General features: G+C 33.9%; 1 protein-coding gene across 3 annotated transcripts; it reads left to right on the forward strand.

The window, feature by feature from the left end:
- The first annotated feature begins 2,594 nt into the window (after positions 1-2,594).
- Positions 2,595-25,925, forward strand: LOC130052325 (TBC1 domain family member 13-like). 3 transcript variants are annotated; one of them, XM_056156825.1, is made up of 16 exons: positions 2,595-2,637; positions 2,752-2,825; positions 6,618-6,658; positions 7,681-7,731; positions 8,538-8,599; positions 8,916-8,997; positions 13,415-13,497; positions 21,374-21,533; positions 21,699-21,830; positions 22,066-22,132; positions 22,658-22,759; positions 24,457-24,600; positions 24,747-24,828; positions 25,265-25,322; positions 25,447-25,529; positions 25,685-25,925. In XM_056156825.1, exons 1-15 carry the CDS (start codon positions 2,618-2,620, stop codon positions 25,507-25,509), a joined length of 1,221 nt encoding a protein of 406 aa, XP_056012800.1. In that variant the 5' UTR covers positions 2,595-2,617; the 3' UTR covers positions 25,510-25,529; positions 25,685-25,925. The 3 variants fall into 3 exon arrangements, with proteins under 3 accessions (XP_056012800.1, XP_056012801.1, XP_056012802.1); XM_056156826.1 differs by lacking the exon at positions 7,681-7,731; XM_056156827.1 differs by lacking the exon at positions 2,595-2,637 and having other exon boundaries at positions 7,697-7,731.
- Positions 25,926-26,510: the final 585 nt, after the last annotated feature.

The raw sequence follows: 26,510 nt of genomic DNA on the forward strand, positions 1-26,510 counted from the left end.
CACCCACATTTATATGTTTGTTTTTCTGTCTCTTTCTTCTCCATAAGTGTAGAATTTCCACAGGCACTTGTTTCTGTAAATGACTTATGACTTCTGTATACTAATAACAACACTTGTTATTAGTATACAGAAGTCATGTCATTTACAGAAACAAGTGCCTGTGAGAATTTCGTATCATTGTTGCCAATTTCAATTTGTTCTTTTCTTTCATTTTTATCTTATTTACAAATATTTCTGAATTTTAATTCTTATATACATGTAAGATATATAAAACTTTATTACACTATGCGCAGTAAATGCCAGCTGCTTTTAAAATTATAAAGGAACATAAAATCGAGAATGAAGTTTTGCGTATTTTACATGTTCAACATTTTAAAGATTACAGTATACTATAGATTTTCTAGAATGTCTGAAGTTGCAAAGAAAACATTTTGCATCTGATTTGCGACAAATTTTGAATTTAATCATCTTTGGATATACATATCATAAAAAAGTTTAACTAATCAGTTGAAAAACTTTTCTACGTTCGAGTCTGGAAAAATAATTCCATTTGAAAATTGTTAAAACTCTTAAAAATTCCCATTACAAAATCTGATTCTAAATTAAGAATTAGTACTTGTAATTTGTGCATGGAGACTGGGAGATAAATTTAAACCATCAGTTCTAAGAAAAAGGAAATTGATGATTGTAAATTGTGTATAGATCTAAGATGGAAGACACTTTATACTGTATCACATTGATATTAACACCAGGGGCGGATCCAGGAATTGTGGTTACGGGGGACGCCACTTTATGAAGCAGGGGGTCTGAGGACCGCCTTGAGGCCCCCATTGGGTCCAGGGGGGGGGGGGGGGGGGGGGGCGAAGCCCCAGGAAGCTCCTGGATTTTACAGATTTTATAGGACTTGAAATATGTCTCCTATTCAGTCATTTGTACAATTTTCTATCATATTTTATAAGGTGAAATTAATAAAATGACGTAAATTTTAAGGTTTTTTTGGGAAAAAATTAAGTTTTTCTCAATAAAGTAATTCAAGAAATCAAAAGATTTTGTCATTTATTTCTCCGGGAGTGGAGGAAATTACTGTTTCTTTTATCGTTTAGTACATTTTTCTAAACAAGATACCATGATTTACCTTAAATTTGAAAATTTTAGTAGGGGGGGGGGGGACTGCCCCCCCCCCTCCTTAAATCCGCCACTGAACACTTTGTAATACATTATTTTATCTTGATAATAAACTTACATGAAAATGGAACCTATTACAGTGGAGGACTCGGGGCTCGCATACCTCCACCCTCACACATACATGTGTACATACATGATCTAATTTTTTTCCTCATAGAAATATGTCCAAAACACTAAAATATTTACGTTTTATTTGTCAGAACTCAGTAGTTTCAAGGGAATTGATCTCCTGACAGGCGCATAGCCAGATAAAAAGCACGCAAAGTATGGCAAGGGGTGTGGGGGCCGCTTTGAGGCCTCCAGTGAGTCCAGGAAAAGCCCTGATGGGAGCGAAGCTGAAGCTCCTGGGTTTTATCAAAGAAATCACCTATTTTTGTGCATATAAACAGCTAGGATTTCTTGTCAATTTCCAAACTCCAAAGAATTTACAAAATTATTTTCTAAAATGCTTTATTATGCCTGCTCACTGTGTGTACTTGGACTGACTACATTCGCTTTACGAATTTTTCCCCGTTGTTTTCGACTGCTTGCATGGTATACACCTCTGCATTACGATAGACTCTAAGTATTCTACTATTCAATAGCCTAAATGAAACCAACAATTAAGTTTCTGTATAACATAGGAGGGTATAAATCAAAAAGCAGGGGCGGATCCAGGAATTGCAGTTACGGGGGGCGCCACTTTATGAGACAGGGGCTGTGGGCCGCCTTGAGGCGAAGCCCTGGTGGGGGCCCAGGGGGCAAAGCCTCCGGAAGCTCCTGGATTTTACAGATTTTACAGGGCTTGAAATATATCTCCTATTTAGTCATTTGTACTATTTACTATCATTTTTTATAAGATGAAATTAATAAAATGAAGCAAATTTTAAGGGTTTTTCGAAAAATTTTTTACGTTCTCCCAATATTAAGTATTCAAGAAATCAAAAGATTTTGTCATTTATTTCTCCGGGAGTGGAAGAAATTATTGCTTCTTTTATCGTTTCGTACATTTTTCAGCCCCCCCCCCCCCCCCCCCGGAATCCGCCACTGAAAAGGGTTTATATAATTATAAGTATCCCTATCTAAGGCAAGGAGTTTGGAAAGTGATAAAATATATCTTTCCATGCATTTAACTATCATGTAAACATCTTGAAATCAAGTCATTGAATTGAAATTGAATTGGTATACAGTATTAATTAGCTTCTTCAGAATATTTTTATGCAGGTAAAAAATCAATTTATGGCTTAATATATTTTTGCGAATCTCTCAAATCAAATTCAATTATGATGACTTGCAAAAGCAAACTCATCAGAGATGTCATGGAAATGGGGTACGTCCCTAAACATACACGAGGATTAAATAGCTAAGAGTAACGAAAGGGAGGGGGTGTATTTTAAGAAAAGCACGTGGAGTTTTGTGCTATGAGTGTGCGCAGAAAAGATAAACAAACAATATGGCCGCGTACAAGGCAAGGTTTGTTGACATTTTAACGCCCCATTTTTATTATGCATTTGCACTTGATATGATATTTCATTTCTCTTCTACCTATGACGTTTATTGAATACATGTTTATTGTTGTGTTTTTAGATTGAAAGCTTTCGAAGACAACTTAAACAACGAGAAAATTGACTTAAAAATTTTGAGGAAGTTGTGTTTCAATGGTAAGACTTGGAATAAAGTTGGTACATGCATAGTTAGAATAATCTAACTGTGTCTCGGGACCCCCCCCCCCCCCGCCCCCACCACCACCACCATATTAAGTACATGTTTGGTATAGGCCTAGTAGGTCTACATAGCAGGTGGGTAATTAGACTTGCAGCTGAATGTGGACAATTCAAACCTACTGCAGTCTACAATTAATCCACATTGAACAGTCTGTTGAACACTCAATGGAAATGATTGTATATATACATGTATTTTAAATCGATCCTACATAACAGAGAACTCTTGAGAACCCTGGGAATTTTAATCATTACAAGTGGGTAAACTGTTGACTTCAATGATTATTGATGATAGTGCAAATGATAATCAATTATAACTAACAATTAAATTTCCATCCATCTATTATTGAAGAGATGCTATCTCCCTTCCTCGCTCTTTGATTTTTGTAATCTTATAAAATTAGGACCAGTTGAACTTCGCAATTTGTTGAGATGTTAAATTTTTCATATGTCCAAAATGAATTTTACGAATAATTCTAGTAAATGTGAATTACCTCGGAACTTAAAGTTCCTTATATTAATAAGATTGGAATGGATTAGATTTAATGAGCGGTGAAGGAGGAGCGGTTTTCTGCAATAAAAATGAATAGAACGGGTTATAGAGGGATGTAAATTCGTTAGTGTGATTAATATGTGTACTAATCATCAATAATCAATGTAGTCCAACAGTTCACACACACGTAATAAATAAATATCCCCAGGGTTTTCAAGAGTTCTCTAGTTAGTTCTCTGTATAGTAGGGCACCTTTAAAGTTATTAGGTTTACTTTAGAATAAGATGTTATGATCCCCAGGGAACCCAGAGGATTAAGTCAAGTAAGTCAAAGATATTACTGATAATTAATCAATTTTTAAACTAATTAATTTCTGAAACCATAGGGGATGAAATTTCCATATCATGGAAACAAGCAGGATGTGCAAATCAATTCACTTTTATCAAAGCATGTTTTTTTTTAAAAATATATAGACTACGTGTTGTGTAAAATACACCTAAATTTCAAAGACAACTGGAGGTTTTAAAAATGTTTGTATCTCATAAAGCAATATTGTTCAAGTAAATTCACAATAAAACAATTGGTAACTGGTCCACGTAACTCGCAGAAAGAAACTTTTGAATTTTCTCATGTTAAACTTTCAAATAAAACCATTTAAATAGTGATGTTGACTCTAGGAGTCTTACTTTGAATAAACTTGAGGATGCTTGCATATTGCTGACATATTATACCCTTGTGGTTCTTGAGAAATTGATTTAGATTTTTAAAAAAATTGAAGTAAAAAATTTAGATGTATTGTTGTTCCAGCCATCCTGGTTTTGTGGTCAAGGTGGGAACAAATTTGAATGTATGCTACATGAGAATGCTTGCATACATGCATGTATATGATCGATGTGAAAAATTGTACCCTTATAATTTTTAAAGGAATTTTCTTATTCACATGTAATGTACAGTATTGTATAAAATTTTAAGCTTCTGTAGGGAACATGCCTGGACTCTGTAATTTGAAAGTAGATTTATGTTTTTCAAATTGTGACCCCTGGTGTCTGGATGGGGCCAGAATAGGGTTTAGATTTTTACATAAAAATACTGGAAAATTCTATAAAAATCTTCTACAAAACTACAAGGGTTCAATTTGTCAAATATATATATGTAAGCATCCTTGTATGGAATGTAGATTAAAGTTTGTTCAGATAGTATGCTGAAGCAAGGACAGGACTATAATAGGGCTTTATAGTTTTACATAGGAATAAATGTGAAAATTCTTTAAAAATCTAATTCTCATGAACCACATGGGTACAGTTTGTGACATTATTGTTGACATCCTCATTCAATAATATTTATTAAATGTTAATTAATTAATTATTTATTTGTGTACACGATGGTCAAAATGGGGGTCTTTGATGCAAGGCCACAAGAGAATCAGCTTTAAAACTTTATATAATAGGAATGTATAAGATATTTCTTCTCAAAAATTGTAAGGGTACAATTTCTCAAATGAATATTCAAGATCATATTGTGAAAATTCAAGCTTCTTTCATATAGTGATCAATGAGGCCAGGATAGGGTCACAATAGTGTTTTAAAGTTGCATCTGCTCAGGTGAGCTTATGGTGCTCTTGTTTAACATGCAGCTACATGTATTCTATAATCCTGATTATTATACCCCCCGCAACAAGTTGTGGGGGGGGGGGGGGGGGGGGTATACTGGAATTGGGTTGTCCGTCTATCTGTCTGTCCGTCCGTCTGTAGATGCAATGGTTTCCGGGCTCTAAAGCATTATCCTTTCCACCTACCGTCACCATATCGTATATATGGACTACCCATGGGATGAAGATGTTCCCTATCAATTTTGGGGTCAAAAAGGTCAAAGGTCAAGCGCACTGGACATCGAAGTAGCAATATGGTTTCCGGGCTGTAAAGCGTTATCCTTTCCACCTACAGTCACCATATCATACATATGGACTACCCATGGGATGAAGATGTTCCCTATCAATTTTGGGGTCAAAAGGTCAAAGGTCACGCACACTGGACATCGAAGTAGCAATATTGTTCGGTTTGTCATGCCATTTGTTTTTTACACTCAGAAAAGAGGTAGTTTATACCTATTACCAACACCCTTTGGGAGATTGGGGTAAGCGGGGGTATTCTTAGTGAGCATTGCTCACAGCACCTCTTGTTTAGAATAAGTAGCATAAATGAAATTGTTGTCTGCATTAAAATAAATACAAATTCAAAACAAGATGAAAAGGAGAAATTGTACAGATTTTAGGCTTCTTATGCTAAGAATCTTTCTGCCATGAAATTCTGCATCCCTTTTCATACTTTTATTTATTGGAGTTTGTTTATATTGAATTCAGAAAATATTCCTCTTAAAATAAAATTGACATTTCTTCCTTGATTATATTTTTTAAATATATAGAAATATGTCAAGAGAATATTGAGTTGTCAAGCTGATGTCAGTGTTGAACTAGGGCAATATTGAACTTTGTGTACTTCCACTGATTTAATTGCCTATTATTATCACATATATTTGAACAGTACCTTCAATCCTTATCAATAATAAATGTTCCAAAGAGCTATACAAATGGAATTCATTTATTCTGAAACCTTTATTTCATCAAATTCGAGGGAGAATGTCAGAGAGATATGAGGAAAATAAAAAGTCCCCAAATTAATTTGCTTGGGTTTGAGGGTGCTCTCAGTGTGAAATCAATATACCATGATATAAGCAGAATTTTTAGTGAGGATTTAATTTTGGTATTATTAGCAAAACTGATGAGGTCACTAAAATTGAATATTGCTGACATTTTATTCCATATCAGAGGTAATAGTTACCTTTCTTGGAATTATAAAGTCACTAAAATTAGCTCTTGCTAAATATATATACCCTTTTTTATGGGAAGATTAGTAAATTTGTGTCCCGCCTGTCGCTGCTGACTACGAGACATTATGTAGTTTAGTGGACTATGATGTGATAGCTGCCCAGAAAAGCGAAGACAGTCACTATCGTGTATGAAATCTCTGATGTAATATAGTGTCCTGCCTGTCCTTAAGTTGTCAAATTGAATAGTTGGAATGTTGCTGATAAATTCTGTTATAGTCAATGATTTTGTTTTTATTTTAGGTTGTCTCTGATGTAATATATTTTCATCACATAATCAGTGTCCTGCCTTGTCAAATTGAACAGAATGTTGTTGATAAATTTTGTGACAATCTATGATTTTGTTTTTATTTTAGGTTGTCCTTATGAACATGGATACAGATCAACATGTTGGAAAGTGAGTTGAAATTTTCAAGAAAAATTGAAACTGTCCAATAAGGTGAAAGCTGCCCATTCTTATTGTAGAACTGTCCACTATTTTCAAACTTATTGGACATTTTTTACAGAATCAGAATCAAAAATATTTTTAATTATTAACGTGCCACATACCAATACAATACCAACATACAATTCATATATATATAAAACAATATTCCAATATTAAAAGCATTGATATCCAGCCATATTGACTTATGAGACACTGTCATTGAAGTACATATCATAATACTACTGTCATATAAAAGATAAACAGGAATAAACTGATCACGTACGTCATATACATTTACATATAATAATAAATAGATAAACTAATAAACTACGTGGACTGTTCACATTGTTTCCGACGATAAAACATATTATATACTGTCTTTGCTAAAAATGGTTGGACAGATACATCAGTCATTAAGAAAAAAAACTTGTCTGCGTTATTAAGAGATATTAAAGTATCACTAATCTCTTGACCCGTTTGAAATAAAAAGCATCTCAAATCAGAATAAAATTCACACTCCATTAAAATATGCATTAAATTTATCTTCTATACAGTTGTTTTTACAGAATATGCACCATTATATTCTTTCATTCAACTGTAATTTTGGCTTGGTATATCGACCAGTTCCTATTGCTAATGGTAAAGAGCCACTTCTAAAGTTTGCTAGAACTCACTTATGAGATCTATTCAGAACTGATCGACTTAACCTATGGGCTGGTAGACAGTTGTTTTTGTATGTACATGTACGATATGTTCGTAATTCATTTCCAATTACCTGATTTCTATCATCATGTAAAGCTTGTATCCAATTTGTACCATCTCTCTCTTAAAATTGATTTGATATTATGGAGCTTTCGATAAGCTGAGTATTGACCTCTCAAAATACGTGCAATATTTAAGTTAAGACGTATTAACTGTTGTGCCAGTAAATAGTGGTAGACAACAAAACCCTATGAAGTTTGAGGATTTTCTTCTTTTCAATGAATGTGTAGTTTGTTTATATTATAGGGGATATTTCAATATGCATCAACTTTGCAGGTTATGTAAGTGAAACCATGCTTCCATTATTCACAATTTTCTGCACTTTTCTATCTTCTAATATGTTTGGAGATAGCATTTGCAGGTTATGCCAATTTTTTTGCCATGTTTATGACATTCATCTCCTGTTCAACAAACCAATGAAAGATATTTTATTATTTATAATTTTCTTTGTTTTTCAAAAATATGAATACTTTGAGGTACATAAAATATAAGGTATTATTGACCTATAAGTTATTTAAACGTAACAGCTGAAAATCATCTGAGACGTTGACTCTCTAAACTTGTAACATAAACTTTTGTATAATATAGGTTAGCAGTATTTATTATACTAAATTCAAATTAAAGGTAAAAAAAATAAACCAAAAAATATATTTTCCTATAATTTCAACAATTCCACAAAATATGTTGCAGAGTTTGTGGAATGAATGTATTCACATGTGAAAAGACGGCACTAAATACTGGATCCAACTACATGAAGATTGAAACAAAATGTGTTTTCATAGTTGCAAATGACAAGCATTGGATTTCAATAAAAATTAAGCAGAACACACACTGTGAATGTAAATATTTACTATCAATTCACAAGAGTTTTGGCTCTGTCCATAATATTTGTGTACACACTTTTTCATTACACTAAGAGATATTGCTATGAAACTTATTGTTACCCAGCATAATGAAATTTTTTTTCCAATTTTTGTTGTGAAGGACAAACTTTTTATGTTTATTTCATGGATTTTTTTTTCAAAACAGTTCCCTTTACATACCGTGTACTTTGAAGTTTTACATAAATCTATTTGATTGATTTCAGATTTTGCTGAACTATTTACCACTAGATGTCTCACAATGGAAAGAAATTCTTCAAAAACAAAGGTTCATTTTTTTAATACCTCTTTTGCTAAGTTTAAAACACATTGTACTGAAAAACTATATGTATAAATGGAAGTTACTAATTCAAGTAATTGTGTGAATACACTCTGATAAGCATTGCTCTTAATATTGTTATATCTCAATCTGTCATATTTATCTATATGGTGCTTATGACTTAATATTGTTATATCTCAATCTGTCATATTTATCTATATGGTGCTTATGACTTAATAGTGTTATAACTCAATCTATTATATTTATCTATATGGTGTTTATGACTTATTGCTGTAGATTTATTATTTATTCTGCTTTAAACCAGGAAACTATACACCCACTTTGTAGACGAGATGATCGTGGAGCCCGGAACAAAGGCCTCAGCAGGTTCTCAAGTGGATGACCATGTAAGTTTCTTAATGGTCCACAACCTGTGTGATAGGATGAAATGTTCGAAATTCCTATGAATCTAATGTTGATTTAAGAGATTTTAAATACTCTTCCAAGTTTTTTTTAGATGTTCAAGGTATCAAGCAAATAATGAAATGAAAAACTTATGCACACTGAATGCCGCTAAAGTGGTTCATCCAAATCTTCAGTTGATATTCCAATCACCTGAAACAATTTTATTTCCATGTACATGTTATTGATTGATGTACATTTGGTAGCTTGTCAAGTCGCAGACACTTTATGATAGGTCGAACTCGATAGTATCCCAATTCCCAGGTACATCTTTTGGTTGATGAAGTATCAACAAAATTTTTCAACATGAATTAGAATACCTTTATCATTGTCAATGTATAAGAAATTAAATGATTTTCCATTATGCATAATTTACATATCCACTCAAATAATTGTATAGCAACTGCATGGTTTAGTGGGTGATTGATATACATAGCCCTTATAAAGAGCCTACACCTTAGTCATGTAGGTGATTGTCTATAAACAATGATATGTGCATGTTGAAAAATCTTTGCGATGCAATTCAGATTTTAGTCCAATTTTCATCAAAAGTGGATGTGGTTTTCTAAGGTAATTTATTCAGATGAATAATTTTTCTATTGGAAACAATATCTTTGAAAACTGGAAACTGAAAATAGCAGCTAGCATGTATTTATTAGACTATTATACCTCTTGCTAATAAAGTTTGCCCTGTGTTATGTTCATGCAAATGTATTGAAAAATGATTTTTGTCTCATCTCAAGTTTTCTCCAAACTATTTATTACTACTCTAAAGTAACATGTAAATCTTCAATTACATCTGTTTTGAATTAGCCTGTTCAGGAAGTGGGCAGAAATAAACTGGGGTGAAAATTTCCTAATCTGTAGTGTAGGAATCATCTTGTCTGTTCATTTGACTGCCTGTCTGTGTAAATCATGTCCTCCCTATACCTTGTCTGTTCATTTGACTGACTGTCTGTGTAAATCATGTCCTCCCTATACCTTATCTGTTCATTTGACTGACTGTCTGTGTAAATCATGTCCTCCCTATACCTTATCTGTTCATTTGACTGACTGTCTGTGTAAATCATGTCCTCCCTATACCTTATCTGTTCATTTGACTGACTGTCTGTGTAAATCATGTCCTCCCTATACCTTATCTGTTCATTTGACTGACTGTCTGTGTAAATCATGTCCTCCCTATACCTTGTCTGTTCATTTGACTGACTGTCTGTGTAAATCATGTCCTCCCTATACCTTGTCTGTTCATTTGACTGACTGTCTGTGTAAATCATGTCCTCCCTATACCTTGTCTGTTCATTTGACTGTCTGTCTGTGTAAATCATGTCCTCCCTATACCTTGTCTGTTCATTTGACTGACTGTCTGTCTGTAAATCATGTCCTCCCTATACCTTGTCTGTTCATTTGACTGTCTGTCTGTGTAAATCATGTCCTCCCTATACCTTATCTGTTCATTTGACTGACTGTCTGTGTAAATCATGTCCTCCCTATACCTTATCTGTTCATTTGACTGACTGTCTGTGTAAATCATGTCCTCCCTATACCTTATCTGTTCATTTGACTGACTGTCTGTCTGTAAATCATGTCCTCCCTATACCTTGTCTGTTCATTTGACTGTCTGTGTAAATCATGTCCTCCCTATACCTTGTCTGTTCATTTGACTGACTGTCTGTGTAAATCATGTCCTCCCTATACCTTGTCTGTTCATTTGACTGACTGTCTGTGTAAATCAAGTCCTCCCTATACCTTGTCTGTTCATTTGACTGACTGTCTGTCTGTAAATCATGTCCTCCCTATACCTTGTCTGTTCATTTGACTGACTGTCTGTGTAAATCATGTCCTCCCTATACCTTGTCTGTTCATTTCACTGACTGTCTGTGTAAATCATGTCCTCCCTATACCTTGTCTGTTCATTTGACTGACTGTCTGTGTAAATCAAGTCCTCCCTATACCTTGTCTGTTCATTTGACTGTCTGTCTGTGTAAATCATGTCCTCCCTATACCTTGTCTGTTCATTTGACTGACTGTCTGTCTGTAAATCATGTCCTCCCTATACCTTGTCTGTTCATTTGACTGTCTGTCTGTGTAAATCATGTCCTCCCTATACCTTGTCTGTTCATTTGACTGACTGTCTGTGTAAATCATGTCCTCCCTATACCTTATCTGTTCATTTGACTGACTGTCTGTGTAAATCATGTCCTCCCTATACCTTATCTGTTCATTTGACTGACTGTCTGTCTGTAAATCATGTCCTCCCTATACCTTGTCTGTTCATTTGACTGTCTGTGTAAATCATGTCCTCCCTATACCTTGTCTGTTCATTTGACTGACTGTCTGTGTAAATCATGTCCTCCCTATACCTTGTCTGTTCATTTGACTGACTGTCTGTGTAAATCAAGTCCTCCCTATACCTTGTCTGTTCATTTGACTGACTGTCTGTCTGTAAATCATGTCCTCCCTATACCTTGTCTGTTCATTTGACTGACTGTCTGTGTAAATCATGTCCTCCCTATACCTTGTCTGTTCATTTGACTGACTGTCTGTGTAAATCATGTCCTCCCTATACCTTGTCTGTTCATTTGACTGACTGTCTGTCTGTAAATCATGTCCTCCCTATACCTTGTCTGTTCATTTGACTGCCTGTCTGTGTAAATCATGTCCTCCCTATACCTTGTCTGTTCATTTGACTGCCTGTCTGTGTAAATCATGTCCTCCCTATACCTTGTCTGTTCATTTGACTGACTGTCTGTGTAAATCAAGTCCTCCCTATACCTTGTCTGTTCATTTGACTGACTGACTGTGTAAATCATGTCCTCCCTATACCTTGTCTGTTCATTTGACTGACTGTCTGTGTAAATCATGTCCTCCCTATACCTTATCTGTTCATTTGACTGTCTGTGTAAATCAAGTCCTCCCTATACCTTGTCTGTTCATTTGACTGACTGACTGTGTAAATCATGTCCTCCCTATACCTTGTCTGTTCATTTGACTGTCTGTGTAAATCAAGTCCTCCCTATACCTTGTCTGTTCATTTGACTGACTGACTGTGTAAATCATGTCCTCCCTATACCTTATCTGTTCATTTGACTGACTGTCTGTGTAAATCATGTCCTCCCTATACCTTATCTGTTCATTTGACTGACTGTCTGTGTAAATCAAGTCCTCCCTATACCTTGTCTGTTCATTTGACTGTCTGTCTGTGTAAATCATGTCCTCCCTATACCTTGTCTGTTCATTTGACTGTCTGTCTGTGTAAATCATGTCCTCCCTATACCTTGTCTGTTCATTTGACTGTCTGTGTAAATCAAGTCCTCCCTATACCTTATCTGTTCATTTGACTGACTGTCTGTGTAAATCATGTCCTCCCTATACCTTGTCTGTTCATTTGACTGTCTGTGTAAATCATGTCCTCCCTATACCTTGTCTGTTCATTTGACTGACTGTCTGTCTGTAAATCATGTCCGCCCTATACCTTGTCTGTTCATTTGACTGACTGACTGTGTAAATCATGTCCTCCCTATACCTTGTCTGTTCATTTGACTGACTGTCTGTGTAAATCATGTCCTCCCTATGATTTTATTTTTATAACAAAGATGCATCAACATTTTGTACAAATCATTTTTAGTCCCTGTTTTAAGTTTAGTATTATTGATTATTATGTATTTATATATGCACTTAAGTAGTGTGCAGGTGAAAAGCTTGGCATGTATTATAGCTATAATAATCCCTCCCCCACCTCTCCATCCATCCATCAGATATACATGATACATTGTACCATTTGGTTCCAAACAGGCATAAAGATTCATGTAAACAATATAACTAACATCTCTACCTACAGCTGCTAGCAGGCATAAAGATTCATGTAAACAATATATTTCTAACTTTTCTCAAGGAAATCTGATTTCGTTATATTTATCAATTATCTGTGATCTTAAAGTTCCATTCACTTGAATGGGTTGCAACTTTTATAAAAGAGTTTCAAATTTCTTTATTCATTCAAACCAACAAGTACATGTGATACATTCCAATGGGAAAAGAGATTCAGGGAAGAGAGACACAAACATAATCATGTTCACATGAAGAGACATATTTTGTCTGAGGATTGATTTTGTGCATTATCACATATCTTAAACTACAGAGATATCATATTCACAGAAACATTTCTATTACTCTGCTCTATGAATAAATAGATATCATTTCTTTCATGTACCCAAGACATTTTTACTTAAATACTTTTTATGGTTTAAAGTGGATAATTTTTCATGTTTCGAGTTTAAGGAAAACAGTGAAGGCGAGGGCCTTGATATTGCTTTTCATTTTATAGTTATATATATCATTGGGTATGCTTTCTTTTCTATTCAGCCACTAAACCCAAACCCAGACAGTAATTGGGGAGCTTTCTTCAAAGACAATGATATGTTACTACAGATCGATAAGGACTGTCGGTAGGTATTCTATAAACATCTAATATTGGCATGATTCCAGATAAATTAAATAATTTGTTGTGAATGCAAAAACCCAAGATAATACTGATAACTCAAAAGATCCTTGACTCTTCAGAAACTTCTTAATCAAATATGAAAAAAAAGATTGATTTTACTCACAGATAGGACTACAGTTAATTCTCGAATTAACGCCACTCAATTCATCGCCATTTTCGTTATAACGCCGCATTTTTCTAAGAACGTTTTTCCTATTACTTAAAATTCTCATTAAAACGTCAAATTCGCTATTGCTATTTGCCACAGTATTTTTAGTACAAAAGTCTATATCAAAGTGTTAATTATCTCGATAAGCCGCCATGGGTGCATGTGATCAGTGATGCGGGAAATTGGTCATTATCGATCTCCGGCGTACACCTGGGCAGAAGGAACCCAGTATTAAATAAACAAGATAATTACTTAATATGAACTGTAGTCTTATTGTTTTTACCTCATCGAAAAATATTTCAGTTTAGCTATGGCTTCGCCACAAAAGAGGTTTCTGTTGAATTTCTAAGAAAACAAGCAAATTATTACATACCACGGAAACCATCCGAAATGTACACAACAGGGAATCTCAAATTATTCTACTGTTTTATGGGAAAAGTCCATAAAATGGAAGACAATGGGTGATATTTTGGCTGCAAAGGATGAAATACTCATTCATCTTCGTCCAGTTAATGATGGCTCACCAACCAGGGAAGTTGGACAGCCATGCGTTGCGCTAAATGCCAACACTGGACATGGTTTATAGATAACTTGAAAAATATTGTGTATAATGTGTCTTGTATGTGTATTGTTTTGAAATGAAGCCTTATTATTGATAAAACCTTCTTTTTTTTCCCCCAACGACAACAATATTATCTGTTCTCAAATAAATACAACATGTTTATTGTAGAGAAGTAATTTGTAATATATAATGCAATATTGTACATAGAATAAATACATAGCATGCAGTTAACATGGAGGACTTATAACCATTAAAAAAATGCATAAGTACAATAACAATTTTGCAATGAAAAAACTATTTTTTAAAATTTTTTTTTTTTTTTTTTTTTTTTATAATTTCATCATTTATATATATATATATCATATATATATATATATATATATATATATATATATATATATATATATATCATATATATATATATATATATATATCAGTATACATATTATTAGTTGGGATAAAATATCCTCGGATACTCCTGCCAAATTCTCACCAATGGTGCCAGGGGCCCATTAGATTGAATGTATTTTATTATGATTATTATTTTATAAAAGGCATATATATAATTTATATAAAAATACATAATATCACTATATGTATAATAACATATCTCAAATATTTGTTACAAGTATTATTCAAAGTTATAGAAATATCATATACAATGTTGATGTAGATATAGCAACAGCATAGAATAACATAGAAATTACTGAAGGAATAATGTATATTAAACAATGTAGTCGTAAGTTGACCGTATAGTTACATGTATAATGCAGTAATTCCGAAGGTCCGTTGGACATTGGCAAATGTCCGGTAATTTTTGTTTTGGTCTGATAGATATCAATTGTTGGCCGGACCAAGTGTCCGATAAATAATTTGTTTTCAATGAAATACATGATTAGATAATTTTTCAATTTTTAGCAGCATGTCCCAAAATTTAGTCTGTTCTTTAGTCATTGCAAACAGAAAACATGTTTACGTGTAACTCAAATGTGTTAAAAACTTGCAATCATCTTCAATTCTCCTGAGAGCTTGATAATACAATTGAGCAATATACCGTGAAACTATAGACGTCTTTCAAGCGTTTGAATTAGTACTTAATTTGCCTATAAAATTTCGGTCTGGTAAAATGTGATTTGGTCCAGTAATATCTCAAACATTACTGGACCAAATGTCCAGTAAATACCAGAAGACCTTGGGAAGCACTGATAATGATAAATATTTAAGGATAGTATATACTGGTTTCTTCACAGTAGTCAAGTTACATTAATTTACAAAGATGTTCAAAACATTTATGCTCTTTTGCATTTATATACTTCAATACTGATGTTTAGAAACATATTGATTTTTTAACAGGATTATACATATTAAAAGTCGTTTCACTTAAAGAATCTAATCTACATAACATTTTATGCTTGTATATTCTATAGGCTACATAAGTAATAAGTAAATTTAAGGATTTGGTTTTATCATTTTGTTCTAGAAAAAATCCAACAACATTGTGTTTCCATCGAACTTTGAAGGATAGATAACTGCTAACTATGTTCCATATATTTAAAACATTATCACACTCATAAATCAAATGTTTTGTAGTCTCAACTTGCTTACAATGTGTACATTCATTCTTTACATCTTTTTTCCATTTGCTAATATATGCATTATTACATAATATGTTAACTGAATTCCGCTATCTGTTTGTCGTTCAAATCTTTAATCTTACATTTATAAATATTTATCCAATTTGAATCACCGTATATTCGGAATTCTTCAGACAGTAATGCCTGAAAATTAGGTTTTGCAAAACTTTTATTCAACTAAATTTTTATAAAAAAAATTACTAGATGTTTTAAGTATATTGGTAAATCCAACAAGGAAGTTAAAATTAGTGACATTTTGTTTATTTACAATGTACACTTGAATTTGAAAAATCGTATAGTATCTGTGATTGTCATAATAATTTTGTATTCACATAACCAGTTAGATTTGTTAGTAATATTTGCATAATGTTCTAGGGGTTTAAAAATTCCATCATCAAACAAATCACTAATATATAAAACTATTTTAATCATGTTAGAAAATTTGGAAAAATAATTACGAGATATTTTTTCACTAAGTTTGTACGTAAGCAAAGATAAATCTTACATATATATAAGTAAAGTAACTCTTTCTCTCCAAGATGAGGGAAAATCAATTCATCACCAAATTCATTATAATGCCATAAATTCAAAAGAACAAAAGTTGGCAGTTTATCGAGAGTTGACTGTAATTTCTTTTTATCAAAAACAAGAGAGCTGAGTCATGCCACATTTTCTTCAGCAAAATAAAAGCATTTTGTTTTATTAAGTTGAGTAAGGTTGCAGAACCAAGTACAGGATACTGAGAGAAGAGAGAGAGAGAGAGAGAGAAATAAAAATTGACACTTAATTGATAATTAAGAATCTTTCATACCTATAATTTATTTCATTCACTGAGACATTGATGCATACAGATATATTTGATTAATGGTTACGTTAGGTACTGGTTCTTTGATTAAGTTGGTGAAAACATAGTGAATGTTTATGTTCATAGTATGGATTCTAAATATTCAGTTTCCAACAGCTTATCCCTCTTCCTCAGGAGAACAAAATTGTGAAAATAATTCCATTTCCTACAAAAATTATGATATAGCATGCCAGAAAGAATCTATCTAGAACATGTGCCAAGTGGACCCACTCGTGGACAATATTTTCTACTTCATTCGCTTTTACTTTGTTTTTTTCTATGGTCTTTTCAATCTCGCCAAAAACACTAGAAATGGATTCCCTTGGGGGAATATGCCCTTTTTCATAACGCTCGGTATTGCTGTTATTTCTGGTCAGAGGGAGCGACACACTGTTGCTTTCTTCTGGTATGTCTTCATGAATGATTTTCTGACATTTTCTGCTTGGGAGGGAGTCCCTTCGCCGCATGGCATCCTTCAGAAACACGCTAGACATTCTCCTTTCTCTAACTTCACCAAAAACAGCAGCAACATTGATGTCTTTTGAAATGCATTCTTCATGTTTAACACAAAAAACTTTTGAGAGGTAGCGGAGAAAGATTGTTTTAAGGATATTCGGAACTTCTTTTCCTGAAAGTCGTTTGTAGTACACAAATAAAACTACTCCTGCCATGATGCATGCCACACATACCAGTAGCATTGAGGATGTGAAAAAGTATGCAATGATTGGAAATGTGTCGGATGACGAAGGGAGTTTGTCTTGGATGAGCAGCAAGAACACTGTAATGGACAGCAAGACAGTGATCTGTAAGGAAATTTTCTCACTGCAAGATGGTGGAAGACAAAATCCGATGAAAGTCAGGCTAGTTACCAGAATGCATGGGAAAATAATGGTGATTAAGTAGAATTTTGATTCCCGCTGGATGACTAAATGGAATACAACCTTGGAAAATGGATACTCACAACAGTTATAATAACGTTCTACTCTTTCAGTGTCCATGGAAACAAGATGCCATTCGTTATGGTCCAGAAAAGAAGAGGTATCTGCAGTGGATGAATACCGATATACAGCAAGGTGATTTCCACCATAAATCCAGGACCCAAAAGTCAAATCACACTTCTGAATGTCAAAAGGAAAAAAAGTTACATCAATAGAACAAGCCGTCGTTATGGTTGATGGAAAATTATAGCTGACCAATCCCTCAGAAAGTATTTCAGCTCTGTAGTCCTTTACCTGTGGCATACTTCCAAATTCACTGATTCCTTCATACAAGGTGATATCTGGAGTCCAGATGTGGTCATAATTGACATAGATTCGGTCAAGGTCATTGAAATCGGAGGGGTTCCACTGCAGATTACAGTCTGTCCAATTTAATCGCACCCAGATTTTCAGCTTAAGGGTTTGAAATTTTTCATTGATCTCCACCAATTCTCGTAGGGCTGTGTCAATGCTTATATTCACAATGCCACCTTTTTCACATATTGGTAGAACTTCCGAACTGTAGTTTCCACTGAAAAGCTTATCATATAGGTTTTTTGTAATGATGTAGTTGTCATCACCAAGAACCCATTTTTGATTTGTTGTGATCAAAATTAGGATAGCCAGTATGCTCTTCAAACTCATGTTGAGAAATGAGCATCTGCCTAGTTGCATTGCAAGCTGAAAAGTTACACTCAACATTGGTTGATTTTGATTATCATATCCCTTGGCTATGGTGTTCCTGATGCTATCAAGTAATCTTCATGAAATTCAGGGACCCTCTAATAACTAATTCATCATAATTCATATTGAATTGATCACTAAACAGAATATCAGATGTATTGGATTTTGATTAATTGTCCTCTACTGGACCTCTGAATAAAGTCAGCTAGCAGTCAAGGTATGGGCCATATCAATATGTATATTGTGAGGATGGAACTGACATGTATACTCTTGGGATATTCTTATTAATGAAGAACTGTGATAAATTTGTAGTGCATGCTTATTATCCTTGTCATTATGACTTTCAGGATACTAGATTTCATAACAGTTTTTAGCTGTCAGTTGACAGCTCAAATGTCCCTCAGATCTGTTCTGATTAAGATTTGTCTGTTTGTCTGTCTGTTGTCTATCTGTGTAGACTTTTAACATTTTCAGCTTCTTTTCAAGAACCACATGACCAATTTTAAACAAACTTGAAATAAAGCATCCTCTGGGTATTGAAAGCTATTAAAGTGTAGGATGAGATACATGTACCTCCTTCCATAGGGATATAATTAGGAAGTAGTAGCAATTGGGCGAGGTGATTAAAAAAAGTCTTCTCAAGATCCACTGGACCAGGAAAGCCTTGACTTTAAATTCAAATAATTTCAAATCATGATTCCGAGTGCCAGGATGGTGCCATCATGGAGTTTTAAAATTTTGAATAGGAGTCTTCAGTAAGCTTCTTTGAAATCTTCTTTCCAAGAACTGTAAGAGTACACTGTGTCAAAATGGTATGCAAGAATCCTCATATAGTTTGCTTTAAATTTGTTGACATTGTGACAAATGGGTCACATGAGAGCTTTAAAATTTTACATATGAATAAATAGCTAAATATTTTGAAAGACTTCATCTTAAGAATCACAAAGGAAACAATGTGTTAAAATATACAAGAGTCCTTTTGTAGTTTAAATTGAAGTTTGTTCACATCATAGCCCCAGGGCCTGTGGTGAGGCCACAGTAAAGGTTCAATTTCATCGCATCAATTCTTTATCTTAAAATCACAAGGGTACGCTAGCTACAGTGTATGGTGTCTTTCAAATTATTCAAACATACTCATATAGCGTACTTTAAATTTTGTGTACATCATGATCTTCGGGTTTTTTAATGGGGAGACAGTAGGGAGTTAAAATTTTGTGTAGGAATGTTTAAAAAATAAAAAAAAAATCCTCTAAAGAGCCACAAGAGTTAAATTCTCATTTGATTTAGATTTAAGTTTGTACACACCATAATAACAGGGGCCATGATGTAAGGTTTCAAAACGTTAATATCGAAATTTGTTAAGAATCTTTCTCTCAAGAACCATGAGGGTTCAGTGCCCAGGATGTCAAATGAATGTGCAAGCATCTTCATGTAGTGTAGATTCAAAATTAAACACAACAGGAACCCTGGGTTTTGTCGTTAATATTCAAGAGGTTTTAACATTTTATATAGAAATATGCAGTGCGTATGAATATTCTTCAAACCTTCCTCTCATGAACCACAGGATCACAATTAGTCAAAATACAATATGCAGACGCCCTCTCGTAGTGTGGGTTCTGTTTTGTTGGCAGTATAACCTCAGGGTTCTGTTTTGTTGGCAGTATAACCTCAGGGTTCTGTTTTGTTGGCAGTATAACCTCAGGGTTCTGTTTTGTTGGCAGTATAACCTCAGGGTTCTGGATGAGGCCACAATAGTAGTTCAATATTAGGATTATTTGGGAAAATTCTTTGAAAATTGTCTTCTTAAGACCCACAAAGAAAAGCCCTTTGTCAGACTGAGAGTCCGTGTATGTGTAGAATATCAACTCTGTGTGGCGGCGAATGTATGATTTATATGGGAATAGCTGATGATGCCGAACAGCTGTAAGGAATATTGTGATTAGCTGATGATGCCGAACAGCTGTAAGGAATATTGTGATTAGTTGATGATGCCGAACAGCTGTAAGGAATATTGTGATTAGTTGATGATGCCGAACAGCTGTAAGGAATATTGTGATTAGTTGATGATGCCGAACAGCTGTAAGGAATATTAGAGAATACTGAATCCATTTGTTGAGAAAAGAAAACTTAATGTTTATTTTCCCTTAAACTTCAAGGTCATCAAATATTTTCTTAATCAGTGTGTAGTTTTGGTCCTTAGAATTCTAGTGTTTCTATGAAATAAGAGTGTACGATAGATTTGGGTTTCACTAATGTGCATTACCACTATACTTTTTACTTTTTTATTATAAACTTCCTATTGGGCTGATTGATGTACTTGAAACACTAAACCCCAGGCTCCTGTCAGTTTATGTTAACCAGTGTAACTTCAAAGGAAGTCCTCGGTGTTGTAATCATTAAAACTGAATTATAAATACATGTACATGTATTATAAATATTGAATTTTGTGAAATCAAGTGGAAAATTGGTATCAAGTGAAAAAAAAATATGTTAAACTATAAAAGGGGCAAAAGAGGCAATCTCAGTATCAGACTTTCATAAAAAGGAAATGAATGAAGACTTTTTAAAAATAGAGTTTTCAAATTACATTAAGAAATACTGGAGTTGACAAATGTTTCAAGTGCTCTGACTATAGTCCAGCTTTATATTCTGTATATTATGAAGAAGTGTAAGTTCAAAAGGTAGCATGTGCTAATGTTGTTATGGAAATAAATCATGCAGCAATCGAAATGTTCAAGTTTGACAATATGACACAATGGGATGCTGCATGCAACAGATTTCAAGGTACATGTACTTTCCATTAACACTGTGTTAATGCCACAGACAAACTCAGCAACACTTATTAACGTTAAATTACAACAGCAACATGCGTTCCAATATCCGGCAACAGAGATGCCAATGGCAAATGGAAAACACCCTCAATGTTACGTTAAATTGATTTTAGTGTATTGCATCTGTGCTTTCTTTTCAGTCGGTTATGTCCGGATCTGTTTTTCTTCCAAAAAGCCACGGAGTACCCTTGTAAAGAAATCATTCATGCTGACTCTCGGGTGGAGACGCTGAGGAAGAGAGTAGAGCACTGTGTTCTACAGTCAGAGAGTCTGCAGGTGGACAGGTTCGGCAAGTCCAACGTACGTACACATTTAGACCTGTATAAGATTGTACAAGTTTATTCAAAACATTGAAAAAGTGATAATTGATTGAAGCAATAGCTTTTCACAAAACTAATAATCTTCATAATTTTCATTTCTAAAATTTGTCATCATGATGTTTCAACAATATTTTTTTTCATCTAGATGAGAGCGACGAGGCGGAAGGCTAGCGAGGAGTACATGCTACTTCCCGACGGTCAGGAGGCCCACTGGGAAGTGGTCGAGAGGATACTGTTTATATACGCCAAGCTTAACCCTGGGCAGGGATACGTTCAGGTAATAGTACGTTCTGCAAATGTAATTGTGACGTTACTGTATGGAGGACATTTGATGTGACTGACATTGTGGTAATTGTGACGTTACTGTATGGAAGACATTTGATGTGACTGACATCGTGGTAATTGTGACGTTACTGTATGGAAGACATTTGATGTGACTGACATTGTGGTAATTGTGACGTTACTGTATGGAGGACATTTGATGTGACTTACATTGTGGTAATTCGTTGTAGGGTATGAATGAAATTTTAGGACCGATCTATTACACGTTTGCCTCGGATCCACGGAGCGAATGCAAAGGTAAAACAAGATGATTAATAGAAACAAAATGTGCAAGCAACAAAGATTAACTGAAAAATATGGGGAAATATCATTTTGTGCTCTTGATTTTTCAGCATAATAATTATTCATTTCTTCTAATGCATATACATATAGTTTAGTAAAAGGGAAAAGAAAATGTGTTTACTGTATTAATTAGATAAGTGTTGTGTTGTGACAATTTCACTGAGTTGGATCACCAATCTGGCCATAATACACACAACTGACCTGGTTAAGTGTTGGGTTGTTACAGATTTATAGTCTTTAAGTATATGTGCAATACTGGTTGTGATCAGACAGCAGACAAAACCTACATGTATCAGTACCCGTTCCCTAACACGAAAGGTTGATTTACACACTATGGATGCAAGTATACGTGTGTAACAATATGCGTAACAGACGGGTATTCTATAGTTAAGTGTATTACTGCTGCAGATCCTTAGTTTCACAAGACCCTGTTCAAGAGTGGATCAATTTTCAATATCAGAATATATGTTGTTCTTGTAGAATTTGCAGAAGCAGATTCCTTTTTCTGCTTTACCAATCTGATGGCAGAGATTCGAGATATTTTCATTAAGACGCTAGATTTTGATGTGGAATGTGGCATAGGTGAGTAATCTGTCTCTCTAGATGGATAGTCCTCTTGTAAGAATCTAGATTGCATGTTGTATTTAATGTATACTGGATCATATTCGGTCATTGATGGGAGTAATATAAATTTTGGGGGAAAGCACTGTGATTTTAGGAACAGTTTTTCTGTAGCTGCGTGTAGTTATGTGGTGAAAATAAAATATAGTACAAAAGTAATATTTCATTATGAACCTTATTTTATTTCCCTTTGAGAACTGAAAATTTGCCAGTGTACGTTTACATCCTGTAAATGTTCATACCTACATTTACAATGCATATGAGATATACGTTTATCCATTCATTTTGTGTGTTTTTACTTTCCTTTGAGAGTTTTTTTCCACTCATATTGATACATCACCAGCTTTAGATGCAGTACCATAAAGGAGATGGGTGGACAAGGCGAGGAAAATGCTTATCGAAATACATACTATATACATGTACATATATTCTATCATATATTTTTTTTAAATTTAACCAAACTTGACTATTTTTGACTTTGCTTTCATTTTCACATTCCAATATTTCAAATAATTTAATTGCTCAAGTGTTTCATTTACAACCTTAATACTTTGAAACTAATTGTGAATTCAAGCTCTTTTTGAGAGTGATCTTTCCTATCACCCAGTCTTAGGCACTTTTTTCGCCCTGTTCACCTATCTTTTTTAGACTCATGCTTAGTGCTCAGGCCTTGGCAGTGAGGGTTCTTTAGTGTGCCAATGCCTGTCGCGACATGGGACCTCCGTATTTAAAGGCCATATCCAATAGACCCATGACTGTTACTTTTAAATGCCAAGCGTTTGGTGAAGGAGCAATCACTACCTATTTTCATGTCAAGGTTTGACGCGACAATGGCACAAGTGGAACTCGAACTCTTGACCTCCTGGTCACGAAGCAAACGCTCTTACTATACATTCATGGGTAGAGAACAAATACGTTGATAAAAGAATATTCATTGTGTTCAAATCGTTAACGATATGTGAACAAATAAGTTGATACTGAATTCAGGAAAATTAAGAGATGAATTATTATTTGCTTGCTGGTTCTAGTATGATGAATTTTTAATGAACTTGTCATTGAATATTTCCCTGGTGAAAGACATATTTTACAAAATGGAGCATGTAAATCGGTCATTTTTCTTGCCTTGGTATTTGCACAAAATGATTTATTCATTTATTGTTCTGAAATTTTCCATTTGTTGGTATTGGACATGGTCAAGTTTTTTGTTAGCTGCACAACTGTAGCTCTCTGAGAAGATATTGGGACTAATCTGTCCCAATATTTTCTCAGAGAGCTACAGTTCTGCAGCTAGTTTTTTGTTGGTAAGGTAATAAAACAATAAGGATGATAAAAGAACCTCAGACAATTACTTGCCTGAATTCTTTTATTTTCCATTGGACTCAAATATTGCATCAATTCGAGAGAGAAAAAGTCATAGGTTTAATTCAAGTAAAATTGCACTATGTATTAAAATCATATATTGCTCAAGTGTTAATTTGTCCTTGATGAATATCAACTGTGTGTTGTTTACCCTGAAGATATCACTTGATGTGTTGTTATCATAAAAAATTTATTTAAGCTTTGTTTATCCTCAAATTATCACTGTGATTGTTGTTTACCCGCACATTTTGTGGTTCTAATATTAGTTCATTCTTGATTTCTCACTGGTCTTTCTATAGGGAGTATGATGACTAAGTTTTCCGATAAATTGAAGGACAAAGACGAATTTTTGTATAACAGAATACAGGAACTAGATCTCAAACCACAGTTCTATGCATTCCGATGGCTGACGCTTTTGTTGTCTCAGGAATTTCCTTTACCAGGTATATTCAGCATGGCCGTACGCTGTATTTCTCATATTTCATTTGGATCTGCACATGTCTATGTAGATATTAGTCAGTGTAAAGCATCTTATAATATATGTCTTTGGTTATTTAAAGAATGCATGCATTGAATCATTCTTTTACAGATGTACTGCGAATATGGGATTCACTATTTGCGGACGAAAACAGATTCAATTTTCTTATTTGTATATGCTGTGCCATGCTTATGTAAGAAATTCATTTGTTTGATCGAAAAAGTGCATTCTTAACCTGTATATCTGTGTTTTAAGGAGGTATACTACATTGTCATAATGGCTGACTTCCGTTTAAAACATGAATGAAAGTATAAATATCAGCAATGTTTGTCTATTCCTTTTAGATTTAATTGCTAAGCTGAGTAGCTCAGTAGGTTAGCGTGTCAATGGCGGGCTTGAGTCCAGTTGGAGTTTTCCTTTTTTCCCCCCCAGATTACTTTCTTCTAAAACTGCAATTTTTGACTAGACGAAGTAAATTTGAAAGATTTCAATTTCAAAATATTGTACATATCTTTCACATTTCATCCACATCAAATTTCTCTGGTTTAGTATTCCTCCTTAATGTACTTTTTTATTTGAATAAATTAATTAATGATAAAAGAGAAAGATTAAACATTCATTTACTTTAGGGTTGTCAGGGATGAAATACTCAACGAAGATTTCCCTACTGTAATGAAACTAGTACAGGTAAAAGCTGAAAATATGAAAGTGGTGGCAGCTAATGTCATGTTCTTTGGAATTGAAATTGCCTTAAGTATAAGGCCTATTGAACAATGTAAGTGTATTAATACTATTAATCCTTTCTTCCTAGAACTTCCAAACGTCCAAGATTGACCTTCATCTAATACTCTCCAAAGCAGTGGACATTAGATAACATTTATTGACAGCTGAAACGTAAGTACTCTGTTTGGATCTTCCTCTCAAAGAATTTTATTTGACATAAAGATTATTATTTTTTTTTTATGAATATAGTTACATATTTTTCACAAACGAAATGAATTGATTTTGTGAAGAAAAAATGCCAAGTTGTGTGTTTGTTTTATTTGTAGTTAAATGTGCAATACAATCAACTAGATATTTGCTCCAAAGCACGATAAAGGTACAGGAATTTTCTATGAAGTATGCCCGTTTTCTCTGGACTTGACGAGAACTGCATGGGAATTTTATAGAAGAGTCTTTATTCTGAACAGCACACTATATATTCCATATGTATTTTTTATAAGATCATTGCCAGATTGTTTCGTTTATAATTTGTTGTTTATTAATAATAAAGCAATATATATTTCTGTATTGTCATTTTCTGTTTCCTCTTGTGTAAATATTCTTGAAATGGAAAATCAGAGTTGTTTGACATTGCTTGAACAAGCAGTTACTTTTTCTAAGACTTACAGTAATGTTAGAGTGAAATGAGCGGTTTCAGACTCAAGAACTTCTGTGGCCTTTATTGAAAGTAGAGAAAAATCTTAAATTTGTTGTGGTAGCTTACATTTTGACTAAGTTAAAAAGCAAATATAGAATACGGTTTACTGTCTTTTTAATTTTTTTTCTCCAGAATCCGTAAGATTTAGCAACAGTTTACAAACATATTTAATTACCAATGATTTGCACAATGATGGAAATCTTGCATTCAATGACCTTCAAAACTTCGAAGTACTTTTTTAAAAAGCTAGTTGGAAAGGCCTGAGAAGTTGCACTATCAATTGACTCAATACTACAAGAAATAGAGAAATGCCTCTTCCTCCAGAAGATAAAAGTAGACTCAACTAATGAATATAAATGTTTGTCGGCATTCCAGGTACTTTACAAAAATTATATTGACATCTGAAATTTATTATTGTCAAAATGATTTGCCTATCATATATTTTAGTTAAATAA

Source organism: Ostrea edulis, chromosome 2, assembly GCF_947568905.1.
Source record: "Ostrea edulis chromosome 2, xbOstEdul1.1, whole genome shotgun sequence".
NCBI lineage: Eukaryota > Metazoa > Mollusca > Bivalvia > Ostreida > Ostreidae > Ostrea > Ostrea edulis.